Here is a 21,090-nt window from a genome sequence, read left to right on the forward strand (position 1 = left end):
GCTTAACTGGCAGAACGATTTTGTGCCCAATGCCTACTTTGCTTTATTTGACAATGTTTTACTCTAATCACTCCCTTTTTCCCTTTATTGTTATTTTCATACCTGTACAATCAGGTAGGCTGTCAGTGGCATGCTACGCCGCTCTTCAGCCATAGAGTTGACAATGATAGAACACAGAATGGAGATCCAGAATAAACGTAGTGACGGGCAAAAAATAGTGGACACAGAAAGACAAAAAGCACGGAGTCGTTCGCACTCGACGGTAACGACACTGAAAACATGTTGACACGGCGCACAGAACACTGATGAATCCGACGGCACAAGTGAACGTATGAGCGTGTTTAATATTTATGTTATTGCCTAGAATATTGGCACTAGAGCACATGTCAACCACTGTTTTTAACTCTTCTTTTTAACAATATTACTTTTGTCGTGTTCTTCTTCTTTTTTATTGCTTTTTACTGCTGTAACACTTTTTATACCTTACAAGCTTATTACAGACTTTAACTGTTGTATCCCCCTTTTATTTTCGCTGTTTCAATTAATTATTAAAAACTAGTGTATGCTTACATTAGCGACATCTGGTCAACTTACTACACAAATATCTTGTGGCTACTGTACGGCAGCTTGTTTTAAACAGTAGTTTCACTGACAACATGGCTCGTGCATGTGATGTGATTTATATGTATTTGAAGATGCTGGTGCTGATTCCGCATTTAACTGTTGACTACGCCACTATGGCTGCAGTGCATTAGGACTTTGTTTTTATGAGACAGGTATGCCTCTTCACATTTAAAACGCACAAATGTAAATTTTGTCAGCACTACTTTTCAATATGCTCTATGTGTTGTTCTTAAGCTGTATACAGTTTGCGAGTGTATTTATATTTTTCCCATTTTTGCTGCAGATCTGATGATGGTCATTAAAGGCCGAAACCGGTAATCTGTTAAACAGAAAAGATTGTCACCATAGACGTAAATTAAAGGAATGCAATTTTGTCATATGATGACATGGTGGAGACCGTGGCTGTTGTTTGAAGACAAATGTTGATGGTGTTAGGACAACAAACTCACATGTGATACATGCCCAAAATTCTACATTGGACAGACAGGCAGAAGATTTGAAATTAGATACAAAGAATATATTGATGCTTTAAGACTTGGTAACTTGAACAAATCAGCATTTGCAGCCCATATTGCTGAAGAAAACCATTCAGTAGGAAACATTGAGGACAACTTAAAAATTTTGCATCTAGCAGAAAAAGGAGCCACTACGAATACATTAGAAGAATTAGAAATACACACACACACAAACAGCTCCCGAGAAAATATCCTTAACGAACAAACAGAGTTAGCTAACACCCCTTTCCTGAAAATCCAAAAATTACTTTCCAGCCTCCAAAGCAAATAATATTGTACACCTATCTGCAGATCAAGTAGCAAATTTATATGTTACTATAATTCTCATGATGCTAAATGTAATTAAATAATATACTATTTTACCTATATATATATATATATATATATATATATATATATATATATATTTAAAAAAAGCTTTATAATTAATTTAGCAATATCAACTCAAAAATTCAAAGTCTCTGTACTAGTGAAAAAGGCATTACAGTTGCGTAAATGAATATATGATCCTTTCCAAACATAGGACATCAACGTCAAATGTTACAATATATCATAGCATCTGTGATACTTATATGTTTGTAAGTTCTTTGTATGTATCAAAACATGCGGTGCGTGGTAGAAATCTTCTCAGTGACAAATCTAAAGTGTTCAGCGAGAACAATTTACGTGTGCAACAATAAGAATGCAGTGGGAATGCATTTACATCTGTTGGACGAATGTTATGAAAACAAACACTCCAAACCGACATTTCACGTAAGTCACATGCAACGAAAATCTGTAAAGCAACCATCTGTGTGTGGCGTGTTTATAATTATGTATTATTTATATTTTAGGACAATTAATCTGTAAAAAACACACCACATGTCATAAACAAAGCGTGTAAACCGTTTGAAGATGAATCACAACGATTCGAAAACGGTAACGATACCCTTTGAATAAAGGAACTGAAAGGAAATTTGTGGCTGGTTGCTGTCCTAACACCATCATAATGATAGAAATTTATTTCTGATATTCAGCTTAATTGTAATACGTGTAGATGTAAAAGGTGATTAAAAAAAGAAAGAAGAGATTTCAATTGTGTATTACAGACAAATTATCAAAGATAGAAACATACTACGTATGTTATCGGATAGAGGAAGATTCAAAGTTTGACACACCTGCGCTGTTGTTTGTTTCTAGCCACATGGCGACTACACCACAAGAGACATCATTTTATGTGTTGGAATATGCGGGAAGTCAATCCATTGTTCAAGTGAAACGTGCATTCCGCCGTTGATTCAGTAAGAAGCCGTCTGTGTACAGGTACGTTTATGACTGGCATAAAAAATTCTTTGGGGATGGGAACGAAGTTTTTCGCGACGGCACTTATATATAAAACATTCTCGGTATTCTTGCCGCATCAGTTCTGGATAAAATCTCGAGCTTTCGACGATTACTTCCATCGTCATCGCCAGGAAAAAAATGTTCAAATGTGTGTGAAATCTTATGGGACTTAACTGCTAAGGTCATCAGTCCCTAAGCTTACACACTACTTAACCCAAATTATCCTAAGGACAAACACACACACCGATGCCCAAGGGAGGATTCGAACCTCCGGCGGGATCAGCCGCACAGTCCATGACTGCAGCGCCCCTGATCGCTCGGTTAATCCCGCGCGGCCATCGTCAGGAGCTGACCGTCTTCACTGCTGTTGTTTTTTCTTTATTGTTATCTTTAAACCTGTTTACAGGCAGGCCAGCAGCAGCATACTACGCCGCTCTTTGGCCATAGAGAAACACAAAAGAGACAAATGAAGACAATTAGAGAAAAACATGGTGGACATATAAATGGAGACAAACACTTTTTAAAATACATGGAGCCGTTCACGGGCGGAGAGTCCAAGATAAAATTTGTTCATACACTTGGACACATACATAGACGAAAATGGTCACACGCGAACGTAGGTTCACAAAACGAATAACACTGAATCACTTAAACACAAAACGACGGCACACACAGAAACACGAGGCGTTGATCTCTGGCGCGTATGTTCACTAAGCGTGTAAGAGTCCGGGGACCTGCCAAGAGAGGAGGAGGGGGGGGGGGGTGGGAGAGGGAGAGGGGAGAGCAGAGATGCGACAGGCAGGGGAGATAGGGTGGAGGGAGGAAGCAGGAGGGAAAGCCCAGGGGAAGAGTGATGGAGGAAGGGGGACGGGGGAAAAGGAGAGAGAAGGGAGGGAGGGTGCCTAAAGGAAAAGACACAGGAAGTGGGGGGAATGATTAAAGTTGATAGGAGGGGTAGATGGAGTGGAGGAAGACATCATCAGGGAGCTGGCAGAAGCCACCTTGGGAGAGGGTAAGGAGGGTGGAGAGATAGAGACCGGGTGGGACATGGGAATACAGGCGCGGCAGTGAGCGGGGGTGGGAGAGGATGGGCGAGACAAGCGGGTGAAGAGGATCGAGTTTACGGGAAGTGTACAGGATCCGTATCCTTTCAAGGAAAAGGAGGAGGTGGGAGAACGGAATGAGATCGTACAGGATCTGCATGGGGGAGGGGAGATGGATGCGATACGCGAGGCGGAGAGCATGGCGTTTCACTGCTGCTGTGGTAGCCTCTTTATAGCTGGTGGACGGCTTCTGATTGGTCGGCTTATGATTGGTCGGCTTATGATTGGTCGGCGATTACGTACTGCTGTCGCAGACGGTGTCACTTTGTGCGCCGGTGGCGCCACCGCTTCCGTTGGAACGTAAACCTTGGAAGGAACGTCTCTGCTGCTTCTCTGTGTCAAGCCCTCGTTTCCATGCACAGCTCAGATGGTATCCACTATCGCAGTTAAAGTTCTTTTGGCTCATTCTTATTTCAACAGCCTCCTTAATAACAGAATTCCAGTACGTTGAGGCATGGGACAGAATTTTAGTTTCATCGAACAATATTTTGTTTGTTAGTGAGGCTGTGTTCCGCAATTGCCGATTTCTCCAGTTCTCTATTTTTAATATGGAGTTGGTGTTCTGCACAGCGGTCGGAAACGGTATGAATCGTATATAATTGCTTCCACACTCACAGGGTATATTATAAACTCCAGGGACCCTGAGGCCTTAACAAGGCGCATCATCTCCTTAATTTTCTTGGGGGGACGAAAAATCGGTCTTATACCGCGTCTACGCTGGACTCTTCCTATTTTGCTGGAAATCGCGCCATAAAAAGGAAGAACCGAAATCGGTGTTTCATCCTGTGAGTGTGCAGCATTTTTACGTTTCTTTCTTTTGGAGAACACTGCCTTTATATCGCGTGCACGGGCTATATATAGGCTACCATAGCAGCAGTGGAGACAGTCAGCTCCTGACGATGACGATGGAGGTAATCGTCGAAAGCTCGAGATTTTATCCAGAACTGACGCGGCAAGAATACCGAGAATGTTTTATATACACTTGGGGGATGGTTGCATATGCAAAGGAAAGAACGCCGGTCGTCCACGCACGTCTAATGAGAATGTCGGGTGTATGCGAGATGCGTTCACACGGAGCAGCTCAGGGACATCAACTTTGAACAACAGTGTGGCGTGCTATGAAACGACGCTTGCATATGAACTTTACAATTGCAGTTACTGCAGAAATTGTGCCCCGTCGACCAGAACAGAAGGTAGTAATTTTGTGTAAACGTAGGCTTCCGCGGCCGTTGCCACAGTCAATAAAATTCTTCTGGGTTTGAGGCCGCATTGTCGTCTGTAAAATTCCGACCTTTCGGCGACTGTTGCAAGGCGCCTTCCTCAGAGTGTATTGCTAACTGCTGTTAGCCTTGCAACAGTCGCCGAAACCTCGCAGTTTTGCGGATGACAATGCGGCCTCAAACCCAGAAGAATTTTATTGACTAGTAATTTTGTATTTGAGTTCTCCAGGATATGGCAGAGCGACTCATCTTTTCGCACGAATCGACGTTTCAACTGTCGGGTGAAGTAAACCGCCATAATGTAAGAATTTAGGGGTAACAAAATCCTGGCGTCGAACATGAAAGAGACTCACCGAAACTGAATGTGTTTTGTGTCGTTTCTGTTCACAAGGTTTATGGACCATTCTTTTTTGCGGAGAAAACTGTGGCAGTCGCGTTAAACCTGGACATGCAGCAAAACTGGTTGTTTCTTCAACTTCGAAGATTCCGATGATTTAATTTTTATGCATGACAGCACCCCGCTTCACTGTCAGCTTGAGGTGTGGCGTTATCTTAACAACACCATCCCACAACGTCGGACTGTAATAGGTGGACAACAAGATATTGTTCATTGTTTTTAGTCTTTCAGGTCACCAGACCCGACACCTTTCGATATTTGTCGCACATATGGTAGCTACACTTCAGGATCGGAGGAATAGAACTGTTGAAACGGTTGATTAAAATAACAGAAACTTACGAATGTGGAATCAAACGGACTACTCGCTTCATCTCGAGGAACACATGGGGCTCATATTGAATGTGTGGCATAGTGTCTGTGCTAACCTAAACTTCTGAACCTTCCTATACACAGTGAAATACGCAATGTGCATCTGTCTTTCACAGTTTTTCTGTAACAAGCAAAACTGGTTGTTTCTTCAACTTCGAAGATTCCGATGATTTAATTTTTATGCATGACAGCACCCCGCTTCACTGTCAGCTTGAGGTGTGGCGTTATCTTAACAACACCTGCAAGAGAGGCGCTCTGCATCGCGGTGTAGCTTGCTCGCCAGGTTTCGAGAGGGTGCGTTTCTGGATGAGGTATCGAATTTATTGCTTCCCCCTAATAATACCTCCCGAGGAGATCACGAATGTAAAATTAGAGAGATTAGAGCGTGCACGGAGGCTTTCAGACAGTCGTTCTTCCCGCGAACCATACGCGACTGGAACGGGAAAGGGAGGTAATGACAGTGGCACGTAAAGTGCCCTCCGCCACACACCGTTGGGTGGCTTTCGGAGTATCAATGTAGATGTAGATGTAGATGTAAATCTATTCTTTCTTTTTGAATTCCCCTTTACTACTTAAACCGACGTATAAAAATTTGTGTCGCATCGGGAATCGAACCCGGATTTTTCACTCATCGCGAGATGTCGCCTTAGCACGTAGGCTATCCCAGCACGTTCCCCACACTGACCCAAACCTCCACATGTCACACACCCAGATATTTCTTCTAATAGATTGTTAACTGAGTTAAGTTGAATTTCAGCAATAAATTCCAAAATTTGAAACTGTAGTTCATCATCGAATATAAACACATATAAGGTGAAGACGGGCCTGTGACGAAAATGACAACTGTAGTCTAGGACTTCCCGTCGTCTTTGTTCTAAAACCTGTACTGGAATCGCGAAATGTGCGATTGTGTGTAAATGAGTTAATAAACTATATGAAGAAATAGATAGGTGTGTGACATATGGAAATTTTGGTCTGTTCGGGGAGCGTGATCGGATCACGTAAATGGTAAGGCGGCCGCTTGCTATAATCGAGTAATCCAGATTCGAGTCCTGGTCTGGCACAGATTTTCATATGTCGCTTTAGGTAGCAAATCAATACCTATTACAGTTTCGTTGAATTTCAGGACTAAATTTCAATATTTGAAACTGTAGTTCGTCATCAAATAAAAAAACGAATAAAAATTATTTTAAAATTTGGAGATGTTGTATTGAAAATAAAACAATCACGGTTTTCAATGTAACCATGGAAAGCTACTGCTGTATCAATCAGCCAACGATGGGTTGGAATGAATAATACGGAGATGAGTCCTTTCTTCCACTCATCGCGGCCATCTTTCTGCTAAGCTCTACACTTGGGTACAATTGTTGTTTCAAAGTAAACGAATGTAAAGAACACAGCACAAGGTACTTAGCAAATAATGCCTTGAGACAGACATAATCACCAGCAGATTCGCAACAACCATAAAAAAGGCATAAATTGGTCAAAAAGTAAACTTCTGTGTGAAATAATATACACTATCTGGTCAAAAGTATCCAGATACTCCTATGTCAAGCGGCTTTCACCACGGATGTCACGAGAGATGGTCCCGAAAATGTAAAAGGACGCGGGGACCGTTGTGAACCCAGAAACAGTGACAGCAGAATGGATCGGTCAAGAAGCTTAGTATATGTCTATCCTCCTACAGGGCCACGTTCAAATGCTTCGATGCCCTTGTTTTTCAGGTTTTCTATAGTTCACTACCACGCAGTGCTGTGCTCCAAATGTACACACACAAAAAAAAGTTTTGTATCACCTCGGTTCCCAGAACTCCTAAAGGTACACGTTGACTGTGGATATTGTAACATAGATGCAGTAAACAACCATGCATGAGCAGAGCCTGTTAGACGGATGGGGTCCGACAGCCGATCAGTTCCAGCCATTCCACCAGGAAGGAGGTATACTGCTCGTGTTGTCTGTAGTTCAACCATGCCCAAGGTCAATACTGCGGTTCGATCGCGTTCGCATTATTACTTTGTAGCAGGAAGAGCTCTCAACAAGGGAACTGTCCAGGCGTCTCCGAGTGAACTAAAGCGATGTTGTTAGGACGCGCAGGGGATACAGAGGAAATGTCATGATATGCCTCGCTCAGGCCGCCCAAGGGCTACTACTGCAGTGGATGACCGCTACCTACGGACTATGGCTCGGAGGAACACTGACAGCACCGCCACCAAGTTGAATAATGCTTTACGTGCAGCCACAGGAAGCGTGTTACTACTCAAACCGTGCGCAGTAGGCTGAAAGATGCGCAGACTCACTCCCGACGTCCATGGCGAGGTTCATATTTGCAACCACGATACCATGCAGCGCGGTACAGATGGGAAAGAACATGCCAAATGGACCGCTCAGGGTTGGCATCACATTCTCTTCACCGATGAGTGTCGCATATGCCTTCAACCAGACAATCGTCGCAGACGTGTTTGGAGGCAACCCGGTGAGACTGAACGCCTTAGACACACTGTCCAGCGAGTGCAGTAAGGTGGAGTTTCCCTGCTGTTTTGGGGTGGCATTATGTGGGATCGACGTACGCCGCTGGTGGTCATGGTAGGTGCCGTAGCGGTTGTACGATACGTGAATGCCATCCTCCGACCGATAGAGCAACCATATCGGCAGCATATAGGCGAGGCATTCGTCTTCATGGACGACAATTCGCGCCCCCATCGTGCACATCTTGTGAATGACTTCCTTCAGGATAACGACATCGCTCGACTATAGTGGCCAGCATGTTCTCCAGACATGAACCGTGTCGAACATGCCTGAGATAGATTGAAAAGGGCTGTTTATGCACGACATGACCCATCAACCACTCTGAGGGATCTACTCGAAATCGCCGTTAAGAAGCGGGACAATCTGGACCAACACTGCCTTGATGAGCTTGTGACTAGTATGTCACGACGAATGCAGGCATGTATCAATGCAAGAGAACGTGCTACTGGGTATTAGACGTACCGGTGTGTACTGCAATTTGCACCACCACCTCTGTTGGTCTCGCTGCATGGTGGTACAACATGCAATGTATGGTTTTGATGCAGTAAAAAGGGCGGAAATGATGTTTATGTTGATCTGTATTCCAATTTTCTGTACAGGTTCCGGAACTCTCGGAACCTAGGTGCTGCATAATTTTTTTTTATATATGTAAATTCTTCGAAATTTCTTCCTGAGATTCATTTCAATGTTTGGTACTATAAAAGTCAAATTAAAACGAGACCGCTGGAAAAAAGCTGGTAACTGATCATTTTTTTAAATGTAATGGTCGTAACTGTTAACACATTTATTCTAATGTGGGACAAACGGTCAATTCCTTCGTGGAAAAATGTTTCATGATTGTACCCAGGCGTGCCCCTCTTCGTCCGAAGCAAATCGATCGCCACGAATACCTTTCTTCAAGGCTCCCAAAATGTGGAAATCGCATGGGAGAGATCGGGACTGTATGGAGTATGTGTAAGGGCCTCCCAGCGGAATATCTGCAGCGCGGTCGAAACAATCTTGGCGACATATGGCCCCTCATACAGACCCGGTCTCTCCCCTAGCGATTTCCATACATTTGGAGCTCTGAAAAAAAGTTCGTGGTCTTCGATTTGCTTTGGAAGAAGAGTTGCACTGCTGAATACAAGCATAGTACCGCAGGCAACCAGAAACATTTTCCCATGAAGGCACTGACCGTCTTTTCTCAGTGGGATAAAGGTATTAACAGTTATATTACTTTTGAAATAACAAACAGTTTACTCTTTTTTCCATCTCTCTCATTTTCATTTCACTGCCCCTTATAGTAAACTATTTTTCTTCCAAGCTATCATAATTCTATCGTTTCGTCTATTTTGCTGTTCCCAAACATGATGTTATCTTTATCGCTAATATCATTTCACTATGAGTATGTCTTGTAATTCTTCCTCGCTTTCACTAAGGATAGCAACGTCATTGGCGAATCTTTCCATCGATGTCCTATCACCTTGAATTTTAAGCCGATTTCCATCACTGCTTATTCGATGTAAAGCATATTCGGCAGGGGAGAAAGACTGCATCCCTGCCCTGCGCCCTGGTCCTTCAAAGACGAGTATACTGTTTTAAGGAGGAGAGTAATATTATGACTGATGGGGTTATTCGTTTAACTGTTATTTATAAAAATGAAATGAATGAAAAAGCTGCGTGTTCTGGCACAGACAGGGCAATCGATGTCGACAGACCGCCGTGTCATCCTCTGCCAATAGCGTCATTCGGATGATTCAGTATGGAGGGGCATGGGGTCAACATACCGTTCACCTCGTTGTTCTCGGATTTCTAGACCTTGGAGTCCCTGCTTCTCATTCAAGCAGTTCGTCAACTGAGATCACGCGTGCAGCCCATGCCAGACCTTCCAACAAGGAAAAATCGCCGACAGTGTCGGCAACCCAACCCACATAGCAGCGAGACGCGCTAACCACCGACAAGGGGACGCTACGGACCCTCACCGATCTGATTTATATTGCCAGGGTGTGTAGGGCACGACTAGGACGTCAACACATATAAACAAGAAGACGCAACTCTGTTTTCGAGAAATTCGAGGTACTGAGCGAGGTGGCGCAGTGGTTAGCAAACTGGACTCGCATACGGGAGGAACATGGTTCAAACCCGCGTCCAGAATCCGAACTTAGGTTTTCACTGATTTACCTAAATCGCTTGAGGCAAACGTTGGGATGGTTGCTTTGAAAGGAGTAGGCCGACTTCCTTTCCCAGCTTTCTCTAATCCGATGGGACCAAAGACTTCACTGTTTGGTCTCCCCCCCCCCCCCCCCCCCCCAAATCAGACAACCAATTTCGAGGTTGACCATTTTTGGCACGCTTATATACTTTACAGCTCCTCTAGTATTCAGGAATGCTCAGCCAAGCGAGTAAGCGCTTAGTTTCATAAGCACGAGGACTTTAGATCGAATCTCACTTTTGATACCTGTTTTTTATCCCCACGTAATTATAACAACAGATTTGTTGCACATGTTGCCTTCTCTGTTTTTCAGCCTCATTTTTCAGCACTTGCAGATACAAAGTACAAGTTATACACGTTAAATGCCACCTTTTGCAACTGTAATAAAGTGTTATTAAGACCAAGTAAGTTTTGATTTATTATGAAGCATCTTCAGTGGTCATTGTACCAATTTTTTTTCTCTCTTACAATTTTCTTTGTTAGTATCATGAACAGCTAGCATGCTTTACTTACTAGTATAAACAGTGTTAATTTTTATCGTTACTCACTGTTTTTTGTTGTTTGCATCCTTCTTCCTGTTCTTCTACATGAATTTTAGCACACAGAGCTTTCACGTTTCCGTATTTAGAAGAATCACTTTCATCTCGCCATTTCGTGTGCTTTGTTTTGATATTGCGAGATGCGTTCGTCTTTTGTTTGTTTTGGTAGTGGTGGGGGCATCTGCTGTTGCACTGTGTGTGTGTGTGTGTTTATGTACGGGTGTGTATCTACGTTTGTAAAGGGAGCTCACATGTCGTTACTACTGCGTGTATAAATTATTGCTTTACTGTGGCTGATCTAGTGGCGGATATTGCCCAGTTTGTGATAATATTTTGTAGGGAAGTTCTCTTGCAAGTTTAGGAGATATTTCTTGATACTGAATTTATTTGCATGTCCTTTTCTATTTTGGCATGATGGTGGTTTTCATGCCGGAGGTATTTTGTAAATGTCGAATGACTGGTGTCATCTTTCCATGCTTTTTTGTGTTCCTTAGACCTTCTTTTATTATGACTGTACAGATATTCAGTATTAAATGGTTCATTTGTTAGTTTTCTAATCTGTATTGTGAAAGGAAACGGGAAAAACTTCATTAACCCTAGATTACTAAACGCTCGTAAAATTTACGATTGCGGTTGATACCAAATCGCGGTTCCCGGTAATGTGGTACTGTGAGTATAAGGTGTAAAACAGGACATATTCTACACATTTTGTATGTGACATGCCTTACAACTGTAATTAACTAATGCGCACCCCACCCTTTAGTGTTCTAGGGTTAAAGAGATAAATAAACAGATAAAGGATACACTGGTTCTTTCAAATCAAAACGGCGTTTCTGCATCTCCTAGTGATTTTTTTGTGAACTCACTGTAATATGCCGGCACCGGTGATTTAAAATAGTACATATGTATTAAATCGTATCGTAACAATAATTTGCAGCTACGCCAGAAAGGCAGAATTGTACGTGACTCCGACGAGGCAGGAATGTATTTATCATCACTCATCACTAAATACTTTATTAATTAATACCGAAAAACTGCAGTGCAACTGTTTTAACGTTGCGACTGATAGCAATTGAAAGCACGACGTCATAGTCACGGAGACTATCGATTTGTGCGACATGTATCGAGCAGAACTAGAGAGCAAAGTGACACCGCTACGGGGACAGATGATATCAATAGTTTCTATTACATATTGTGGTTTTATTGTTTTGATTATAAGAAATTTGTTTCAAAAACTTGAATTTCAAATAGTATTCTGTAAAAAGTGATTTGTCATTCTAAGCTTTCAAAAGTCGAAATTGTGATGTTGGCGAGAGACGGAGGGTACGATTTGTGGTTGTTGAAGAGGTATGCTCTGACGCCTAAAATTTTAGAAATTAAGCACTGAGTATAGTAATTTTATTTATATTATTGTATTTACATTTCAATATAATCTGAATAAATGGCAGCATCGGTTGTAAAGATTGAAATCATTTACTGTACAGATCGACTTCGTTCATTGTTGACCACAGTTAGTGCAGACTATTGACACTTGTGACAAATACACTGCACAACAAAATTAAAGAATCACTTCTCCGAAATACCGTTGTTGTCTCCCATTGGCTCAAAAGTAGCTACAACATTCACCTGTAATGGCGAAAAATCGCGGCGGCCTGCGAAACCCTTCCTCGGGATTAACGACGCTTCAAACGAGATGTCGACACACGCGAAAAGGGCCAGTATTCAGAAGTTCATGTGTCGTGTAGACTCGTTTTATGATGTCCCATTGACACCAAATTTCGCCACAATTCTGTCCATCGCCGCCGTGGACGTACCACACGATGTAAAGGTCGTCACATCACCCTTTTACCACATTTCATCCCCTCATTTGACGGCTCTGCGATGGAGATAAGAACCACAATGCTTAGCGTTGAAAACACGCAGCTTTCTTAAGAGTGGCCGATGAAAACGTTTCAGTCAGACCGCCTATCAGAATCGACAAGAAAGGGCTTCAGGAGGAGGGGGGGGGGGGGGGGAGGTGATATAAAGAACGTCAATGAAACCACCGCTTTCCTTGGGACGCTGATTGCCACACACATTTCGCGGTCAGAAACGGTATTTTTAGGGTGAATGAATCAAATGGCTCTGAGCACTATGGGAATCAACATCTGAGGTCATCAGTCCCCTAGAACGTAGAACTACTTAACCCTAACTAATCTAAGGACATCACATACATCCATGCCCGAGGCAGGATTCGAATCTGCGACCGTAGCAGCAGCGCGGTTCCGGACTGAAGCGCCTAGAACCGCTCGGCCACAGCGGCCGGCCTTTTGAGGGTGATGTACAACAGGAAGACGTTCTTGACAGTTTTGATACTAAATGATGACTAACTGAAACCCTTAGCTGCCGACAGGTGTTGTTGATATACCTCGGGAAGCGTGCAAGGGATAAGTCCCTGTAGTCGCCCTATTCATCTGTGTCCTCGGTGGCTCAGATAGATAGAGCGTCCGCCATGTAAGCAGGAGATCCCGGGTTCGAGTCTCGGTCGGGGCACACATTTTCAGCTGTCCACATCGAGGTATGTCAACAACACCTGTCGGCAGCTGAGGGTTTCAGTTAGTCATCATTTATTCCAGGGAAAAGCTGCACGCTCAACAACAGTAATCTGTTATTTCGAGAACAGTTACTGTCTACATATATATAGTTTTGATACTGCTGGCATCTCAATAGTAAGTTGGTACATTGGGTACAATCGGGATGTTTTTAAAAGTAAAATCTATTTTTTTTCAAAGATTTAACTAGTTTTTGATTTGTTTAATCAAAAGTACCCGTTTACCACTCATCTCCCTGACCCTTCAACCCTTTTCTAAGGACATCGTGGACTGGCAATCGTCTTGAACGTAATCTCACTTCTTAGGAGTGCAATGCGTCCGCAATTTTTGCTCTAATGTACAGGATGCAACCACTAGGGCCCGTTTAAAACTATTAGACGAAATTTGAATGTGATTCGTAGCAGTAGAGGGTTTTTATGCCTTTTCAGTACTCTCGTTTCACTCCCTGGCGTGATCACAGATGGGTGCGACATTGCGACAAGGATAGTAAACCGGCAAAGGATACCTATAATGCCCCGCAGTTCGGCAATATTCTCCGTGAGACGCCACCTTCCTCCCCAGATTTTCTGAGAATTTTAAAAATGTGCCTTTTTGAAGAAAATTTTCCAAATAGTGAAGGCGCTTGATACCCCAGCGAGTGCCGTTGCTTTTCTGCAGGCGTCTGGAACTATAGCGAAGGTTTTCTCTCTAGAGGCACATTTATAAAGTTCTCAATAAATATGGGGGTGTCACCGAGGTTATTGCCGAAATGGGGATCTTAGAGGAATCCTTTGGCATTTTATTCACGCAAGTGCAATGTCGCAGCCCTCTGTGATCACGCTACAGGAGGGTGTGAAACACAGGCACTGAAAAAGCATAAGAATCCTGTACTACATCAAATTTCCTCGAATGATTTTAAACGGTCTCTAGTAGTTCCACCTGTACACCGGAGCAAAAACTGCGGACGCACTGCACTCCAAAGGGATGAGATCTCATTCGATATGGTTGCTAGTCCACGATGTCCTTAGAGAAGGGTTGAAGGGTCAGGGAGGTACCAGCAGTATCAAAGATTGCCACGAACACCTCCCTGTTGCTTGGCTCACTGTAAACTGTCATTCCCTCGCTAAGGTATTTTCGTGTCGATTCTGACCAGCGGTTTGTCTCAAATGTTTTCATCGCACACTCATAAGGAAGCTGTGTGATTTCAACGCTGGCCATCTCATCTATCGCAGGGCTGTCGAACGAAGGCATGAAATATGGGTAGGAGGGTCTGTGGCGGCCTTCCCATCGTGTGACACCTACACAGAGGCGTTTGTCAGAATTGTAGTGAAATCTGGTGTCAGTGGGGCATCACTAAACACTTTCCAGATCACGTGAACATCTGAACTCTGGCCCTATGTTTCGCATGTGTCGACACGTTGCTGTTTGGAGCGTTGTTAAGCCAGGAGTGACGTCGAAGGTGGCCACGCTTTTACATCGTTACAAAGAAAGGTTGTAGCGACTTTTGAGCCAAATTTCAATCTTATGCGTCGCAACGGGAGACGATTGTGGGATTTCGAAAAACTGATCCTTGCAGTGTACGCTAAATAACCTGTCAAGTACTGCACAAATCAGGATGATACTCATCGTAGAAACACGGAAAACAATAATTATTGCGATATTCAGCACAAGTAATAAACGCCGAATTTCTCCTTGTGCATGGTTTTTCTGTGTGTATATTTCGAAACAAACTGGGTTTACATTCATGAACGGTGTTTAGGGATCGACTAACAAGGGAACCTCCTCATCGCACCCCCCTCAGATTTAGTTATAAGTTGGCACAGTAGATAGGCCTTGAAAAACTGAACACAGATCAATCAAGAAAACAGGAAGAAGTTGTGTGGAACTATGAAAAAAATAAGCAAAATATACAAACTGAGTAGTCCATGCGCAAGATAGGCAACATCAAGGATAATGTAAGCTCAGGAGCGCTGTGGTCCCGTGGTTAGCGTGAGCAGCTGCGGAACGACCGGTCCTTGGTTCAAGTCTTCCCTTGAGTGAAAAGTTTAATTTTTTATTTTCAGACAATTATCAAAGTTCAGGCACTCACAAATAATCAACTTCGCTCTCCAAAATTCCAGGACATGTTCAGATTTGCTTGGACGTATGCAGGATTTGACACACGGAAAAATTTGAAAACGTCAAAAACATATGTTTTGACAGAGCACAGGGAACACTGTGCGACTATGAAAGTGTCGCATTCATTTGTTGCAGTTTATGTGACAAACTCCTATGTTTTCATCACTTTTTTGGGAGTGATTATCACATCCACAAGAAAACCTAAATCGGGCAAGGTAGAAGAATCTTTTTACCCATTCGCCAAGTGTACAAGTTAGGTGGGTCGACAACATATTCCTGTCATGTGACGCACATGCCGTCACCAGTGTCGTATAGAATATATCAGACGTGTTTTCCTGTGGAGGAATCGGTTGACCTATGTCCTTGCGATCAAATGTTTTCGGTTCCCATTGGTGAGGCACGGCCTTTCGTCTACTAATCGCACAGTTTTACGGTGCGGTCGCAAAACACAGGCACTAAACTTATTACAGTGAACAAAGACGTCAATGAACGAACGGACAGATCAAACTTTGCTAAAATAAACTTTTCACTGGAGGGAAAGACTTGAACCAAGGACCTCTCGTTCTCCAGCTGCTCACGCTAACCAGGGGACCACGGCGCTCCTGAGCTCACACTATCCTTGATGTTGCCTATCTTTCGCATGGACTACTCAGTTTGTATATTTTGCTTATTTTTTTCATAATTCCACACAACTTCCTCCTGTTTTCTCGATTGATCTGTGTTCAGTTTTTCAAGGCCAACTTATAGCTAAATCTGAGAGGGTTGCGATGGGGAGGTGCCTTGTTAGTCGATCCCTAAACACCCCGTCAATTTTAATCAAGTAGGTGAGGGAAGCTTGTAATATGAGCAACTAGGTGGACACTTATTCATTATGGCTAGCACAGAAAGAAAGTTCGGATTGCAGAAGTGTAAGAACAATAGAGAGAAGTGTAGCGGCTGACCCGTCGCGGTGGTGCCTGCCCAGGTAGAGGTCGGCCAGCGGCTGCTGCAGGCCGTTGAGCGTGGTGACCTTGTCCCGCAGAGGCACGGCGCCCAGGTACTCCACGGGGAAGCGGCCCGACCCCGCCCCCGCAGGAGGCGGAGGACCCGCCGTGGACGCCGTCGCCGCCGCCGCCGCCGCCCCCGACGCCTCGGCCATGTCGGCGAACATCTTCTCGATGCGCGCCTGCACGCTGTTGCTGATGCGCGGACGCCGGTTGCCGCCTTCCTCACGTCGTTGCCGTCGCCGCTCCTCCTGTGTCACAGCCAGAGGGAATCACTCCGTGTTACAGTACGGCTGGATCATCACAGCCAGCTGCAGAAGTGTAGATCGTCTAGACGCTTTGCCGCTGGCCTATGGATACGCCGCTTTTAATTGAAACATAAACAGACTGAAGAAAGAGGGTGAACTGCAAGTGTATTACGTCAAAAAATAGTGAAAGACCTGAAAAATTATCACACATGTCATATACCGGGTGATCAAAAAGTCAGTATAAATTTGAAAATAAACCACGGAATAACGTAGATAGAGAGGTAAAAATTGACACACATGCTTGGAATGACATGTACATGACAATGTACAATGATGAGCCAAAATCATTATGACCACCTGCTTGATTATGTGATGGTTCAAAATGGGACGCGATACAGCAGCAATTCTGCGTGGTATGGATTCGACAAGTCCTTGATAATTTTCTGGAGACGTGTCAGATCACATTTATACGCACAGGTCTCGTATACAAGTCTTACGTTTCGTGAGCGCAGAACTGGCGCCCGATAGCGTCCCACATGTGTTCCAGTGGGCTTAGATGAGGCGAATTTGGTGGCCAAGGCATCATCGTGACTTCACAATCATGCTCCTCAAACCACTGTAAGAGGTCCATGACTAAGCGCACTCGAGCAGACGGCTGCCTGCGATATGTAAGCTACAATAGAATCGCAGACCAGAGAGCAGTGTCGGCTGCAGTATTAGTGGTAGCTCGCAGTCGGGCGGTTGTGCCCAGGAGTTCGGACAGTGCAGTCTAGTAGTGGTTTTTTGCAGCTCGAGAAGAGCAGTACAGTTATGGAATTACCAAGGCCGGTCGTGGAGAACGATGGCGGTGGCTGAGCGATGTAGGATAAGGTAAAAGCAAAATATTATTGTTCTTTATTGCCGCGCTTATGTTAATTGCTACAACAGATTTTTGTACTATTGTTATATCAAAGTCCCACTTAAATGTTTAAAAAAAATCTTTCAATAATAATCTTTCTTATAAATATAACTTTTTACAGTTATTCATCTGAATTTAAAGTTTTTTCCTAATTTCTCCTATCCATAGTCATGCCGATTATCGTAAAGAAAATCAGTTGTTTTTCATACATAACAAAATCTAGTGGCCAGCACTGCACTGGGCTGTGCCAGAAAAATTTCTTATACGGGCAGATATATACGCGTTATCCGGCGACATCACTGAAGTAAGAATTTTCAGTTTATTCAGAATGATTTTTTAGGGTCATGACGCAGCACTGTTGACGTCCAGATTTACCAGTTTAGATTCACACTCAGTTAATTATTGGAAGGTTACATTACGAGATTACTGTTGAAGGGTTATATATGAGTCACATTTTTATTGAGAGGTTAGTCACCTTTTTATTGTGAGGTTGCGGATTTTATCTGTTGGGAGGTTACACCAGCGTAGCACGATTCTGTCCGTGTTATCCTGCTGGGAGATGCTGTCGCTGTCGGGGAAAATATGAAGCATGAAGGAACGCAAGTGGTCCGCAATAACGCCCAGGTAGTCCTGTTACGGTGTCTTCGAGCACTGTCAGAGTCCCCTGGAAGCCGAAGTGCACGTTACCCACACACAGTAACCCCCATAGGCCACCTTCCGTGGCTCTGTGTATATTTAAAGCAGTATGCCTCCTGGATGAAGGCGTATCCAGTTACGACTACCAACCTGCTATAACAAGAAACGTGGTTCATTCTACCGGGCGACACGTTTCCAGTGGTCCACAGTCCAGTAGCGATGATCCCGTGCAGGCAGACCCAAACTTCTATATGTCACCATATTTTCTACATTTTATTCTCGCACGGATACTATGAATCTAGTAAAGGGAGAGCCGTATGATTAAAAATCGCGGCCTTGTTTTTAGGCATGAAGTACCATGTTTCAGGGCCTGTGTTGCGATGATGTACTCTGCAGCGTCCTTCAGGGGAACATGCTCAGACAGTCGAAACGGTAAGGACGACCGCTCGCATAAAGCGGGAAAACCGGGTTCGAGTCTCGGTTGAGTATAAACTTCCACTTTCACCAGTAAATTGTGCAGGTTGAACATGATTCTTACGTTTCATACAGCTGACGATCGCAGCAGTGCATGTCTGAAGTACACTGCAGAGTACACAGAGACAACACAGGCAATGCAATATGGTAACTGACGATTTTCATGGGTCAGCATGCGAACATGCACGCGCCGTTTGCAGCAGAACCTCATATTCATCAATGTGCATCTATGTGCGCTAAGCAGTCTGCACCGAAACACTTTTGTCAGCACTAGTACTGTACTCTGCCGACAGATCTACTACCGATCGTCCGCTTGCTTAGCTGGGTGGTAACGTACTCGCCTCCTAAGCAAGCGGGCCCGGGTTCGATTCCCAGTCGGGTTGGGGATCTTCTCCACTCGGGGACTGGGTGTTGTTCTCATCATCACCGGCGCGCAAGTTGCCCAATGTGGCGTCTTCTGAAATAAGACTTGCATGTGGCGGCCAAACTTCCTCGGATGGGGCCTCCCCGCCAACGAAGCTATACGCTCATTTCATTTTTGCCACCTATCGCCGCATACTGTGATTTACAAAGCAGGCAGACCTTCGACGGCCACGTTCTGTGATGAGATACGGACGTCCAGTACCTTGCCGCCTACTAGTTGTTTCATTGGTCTTCAACTACTTTTCGTAGACGCTCACATTAGAGCGCGAACAGCTTCGCGATTTCTAAGATGCCCATATTCAATTGTCTGACCGTAACAATCTGCCCTTTGTGAAAACCGCTAAACTCAGTAAATGTCCTGCGTTGTGACTCGTATCGTCGGTAAACTGATTCCCCATTTTTTCCTTTATATTGAGTTTCGATTCCTCGCCAGAGAGGGGCGGGCTGGCAGCAGCTTAGTACGCTGCTCTTCAGCCTACGATTCCCCATCGTCACTGCTCCGCTTATACACTTCCCTTATTACGGCACCTGCCCGTAACGCCACCGGGCCGCATTCATTCTCGGGGTAGGCAGAGGTCGTATTGTTCTGGCTCATCTGAGTATTTCGTAACAAGGATACTTCAGCTGAACACTGTACACAATTACACACATTTATCTGAAACTAAAAAGAAGAAAATTGTGTGTGCTCAAGCAGAATCCTTTTCCAAAACGTATTTACTACAAACAGTCTATATACAAACAGTCTCTATACAAATAAAAATATATTCTCACGTGGCCGTACACCGGTTTATATCCTATACTCAACTGTCTATTCGCAATAGGTGTGAGTAGCAGTTACCTTGTTGTTATGTTGTGTAATGTATTTTATATTCAGCTGCGTTGACTATGCGTTAGGAACATGCCTCCACCCTTTCTCTTTAATTCTGACGTCATGTACCATTTTCTAATAGATGTTTACAGTCACATGTAATTCTGCATTTCAAAATTACCATTAGCTTGAAATTGGCCAATAACAGTGAATAAATAATAATCAGCCTCTGTGATGACAGTGGACCCAATCATAAGGGATAACTTTAATGAGTCAGATGATCTACTGAGTGCAACAGTTTATACATATGTCAGGACGAAAAGAATTTATACTTTATGGTTAGTTGTTTCACCAAAAACTCACCACTTTTATTCTGAATTCCCATGTGTCACAATGATCACTTGTTGGTAAACCTTTATTACTGGTTTCTAACTGAAAAGTATCAGAAAATCTGTACAACCCTTCCCACGTGAAATATATTTTTTAAGACCGATTAACCGCTTTATGGGACGCATGCCACGTAGTTGTGTATACGTCCTTTATTATCACTACTAGTTTCGATTAATAACCATCATCACAATATATGTATACAGCAGAGAAGTTTGAAACAACCTGAATTGCAAAGATGATGATCAAGTATAGTCTACATTACGTGGTACAACCTAATACTTATAAAAGTTTATATATTGTATTTACGTAACATAACATGTTATATCAGTATGTCATTATTCCATATTTCAGTTTTGTGTGCCTGCTTTACCTAGCAGTTGTATTCCAGAATTAATATGATCAGTTACCAGCATATGTGCGTATACACAGGGTGTTTCAAAACTACTTTTATAAACTTGGCGTGCCGGTTCCTTACGTCAAAACAAGAAAATAACATCTGGTAAACATGGGCTCTAAAATACATAGCTGAAGGGCTGTGAGCACTTGTTCATCTTCAATGCTGTGAAACACGTCTACTCTATAGAAAGCTACTTTCTGAGGAGATAGAATGGAATAAAACAAGAAAAAAGTGACGAGTAAACATCGTCTGTAAAATGCACACCTTAAGAGCTGTGAGAACTTGCTCATATTTGACACTGTGAAACACATCTCTTCTACTGAAAAAGTGCTCATAGC

At 43.5% G+C, this 21,090-nt stretch overlaps 1 protein-coding gene across 1 annotated transcript in view; it reads right to left on the minus strand.

The window, feature by feature from the left end:
* The window catches only part of LOC124545622, a 247,759-nt gene that overhangs the window by 62,120 nt on the left and 164,549 nt on the right, over positions 1–21,090 (minus strand). Inside the window, exon 4 of the mRNA XM_047124569.1 lies at positions 16,437–16,729. Coding sequence (XP_046980525.1) covers positions 16,437–16,729 — 293 coding nt within the window. The remainder of the gene's footprint in view (positions 1–16,436; positions 16,730–21,090) is intronic.

The sequence above is a fragment of the Schistocerca americana genome, chromosome 8 (genome assembly GCF_021461395.2).
Source record: "Schistocerca americana isolate TAMUIC-IGC-003095 chromosome 8, iqSchAmer2.1, whole genome shotgun sequence".
Classification (NCBI taxonomy): Eukaryota; Metazoa; Arthropoda; class Insecta; order Orthoptera; family Acrididae; genus Schistocerca; species Schistocerca americana.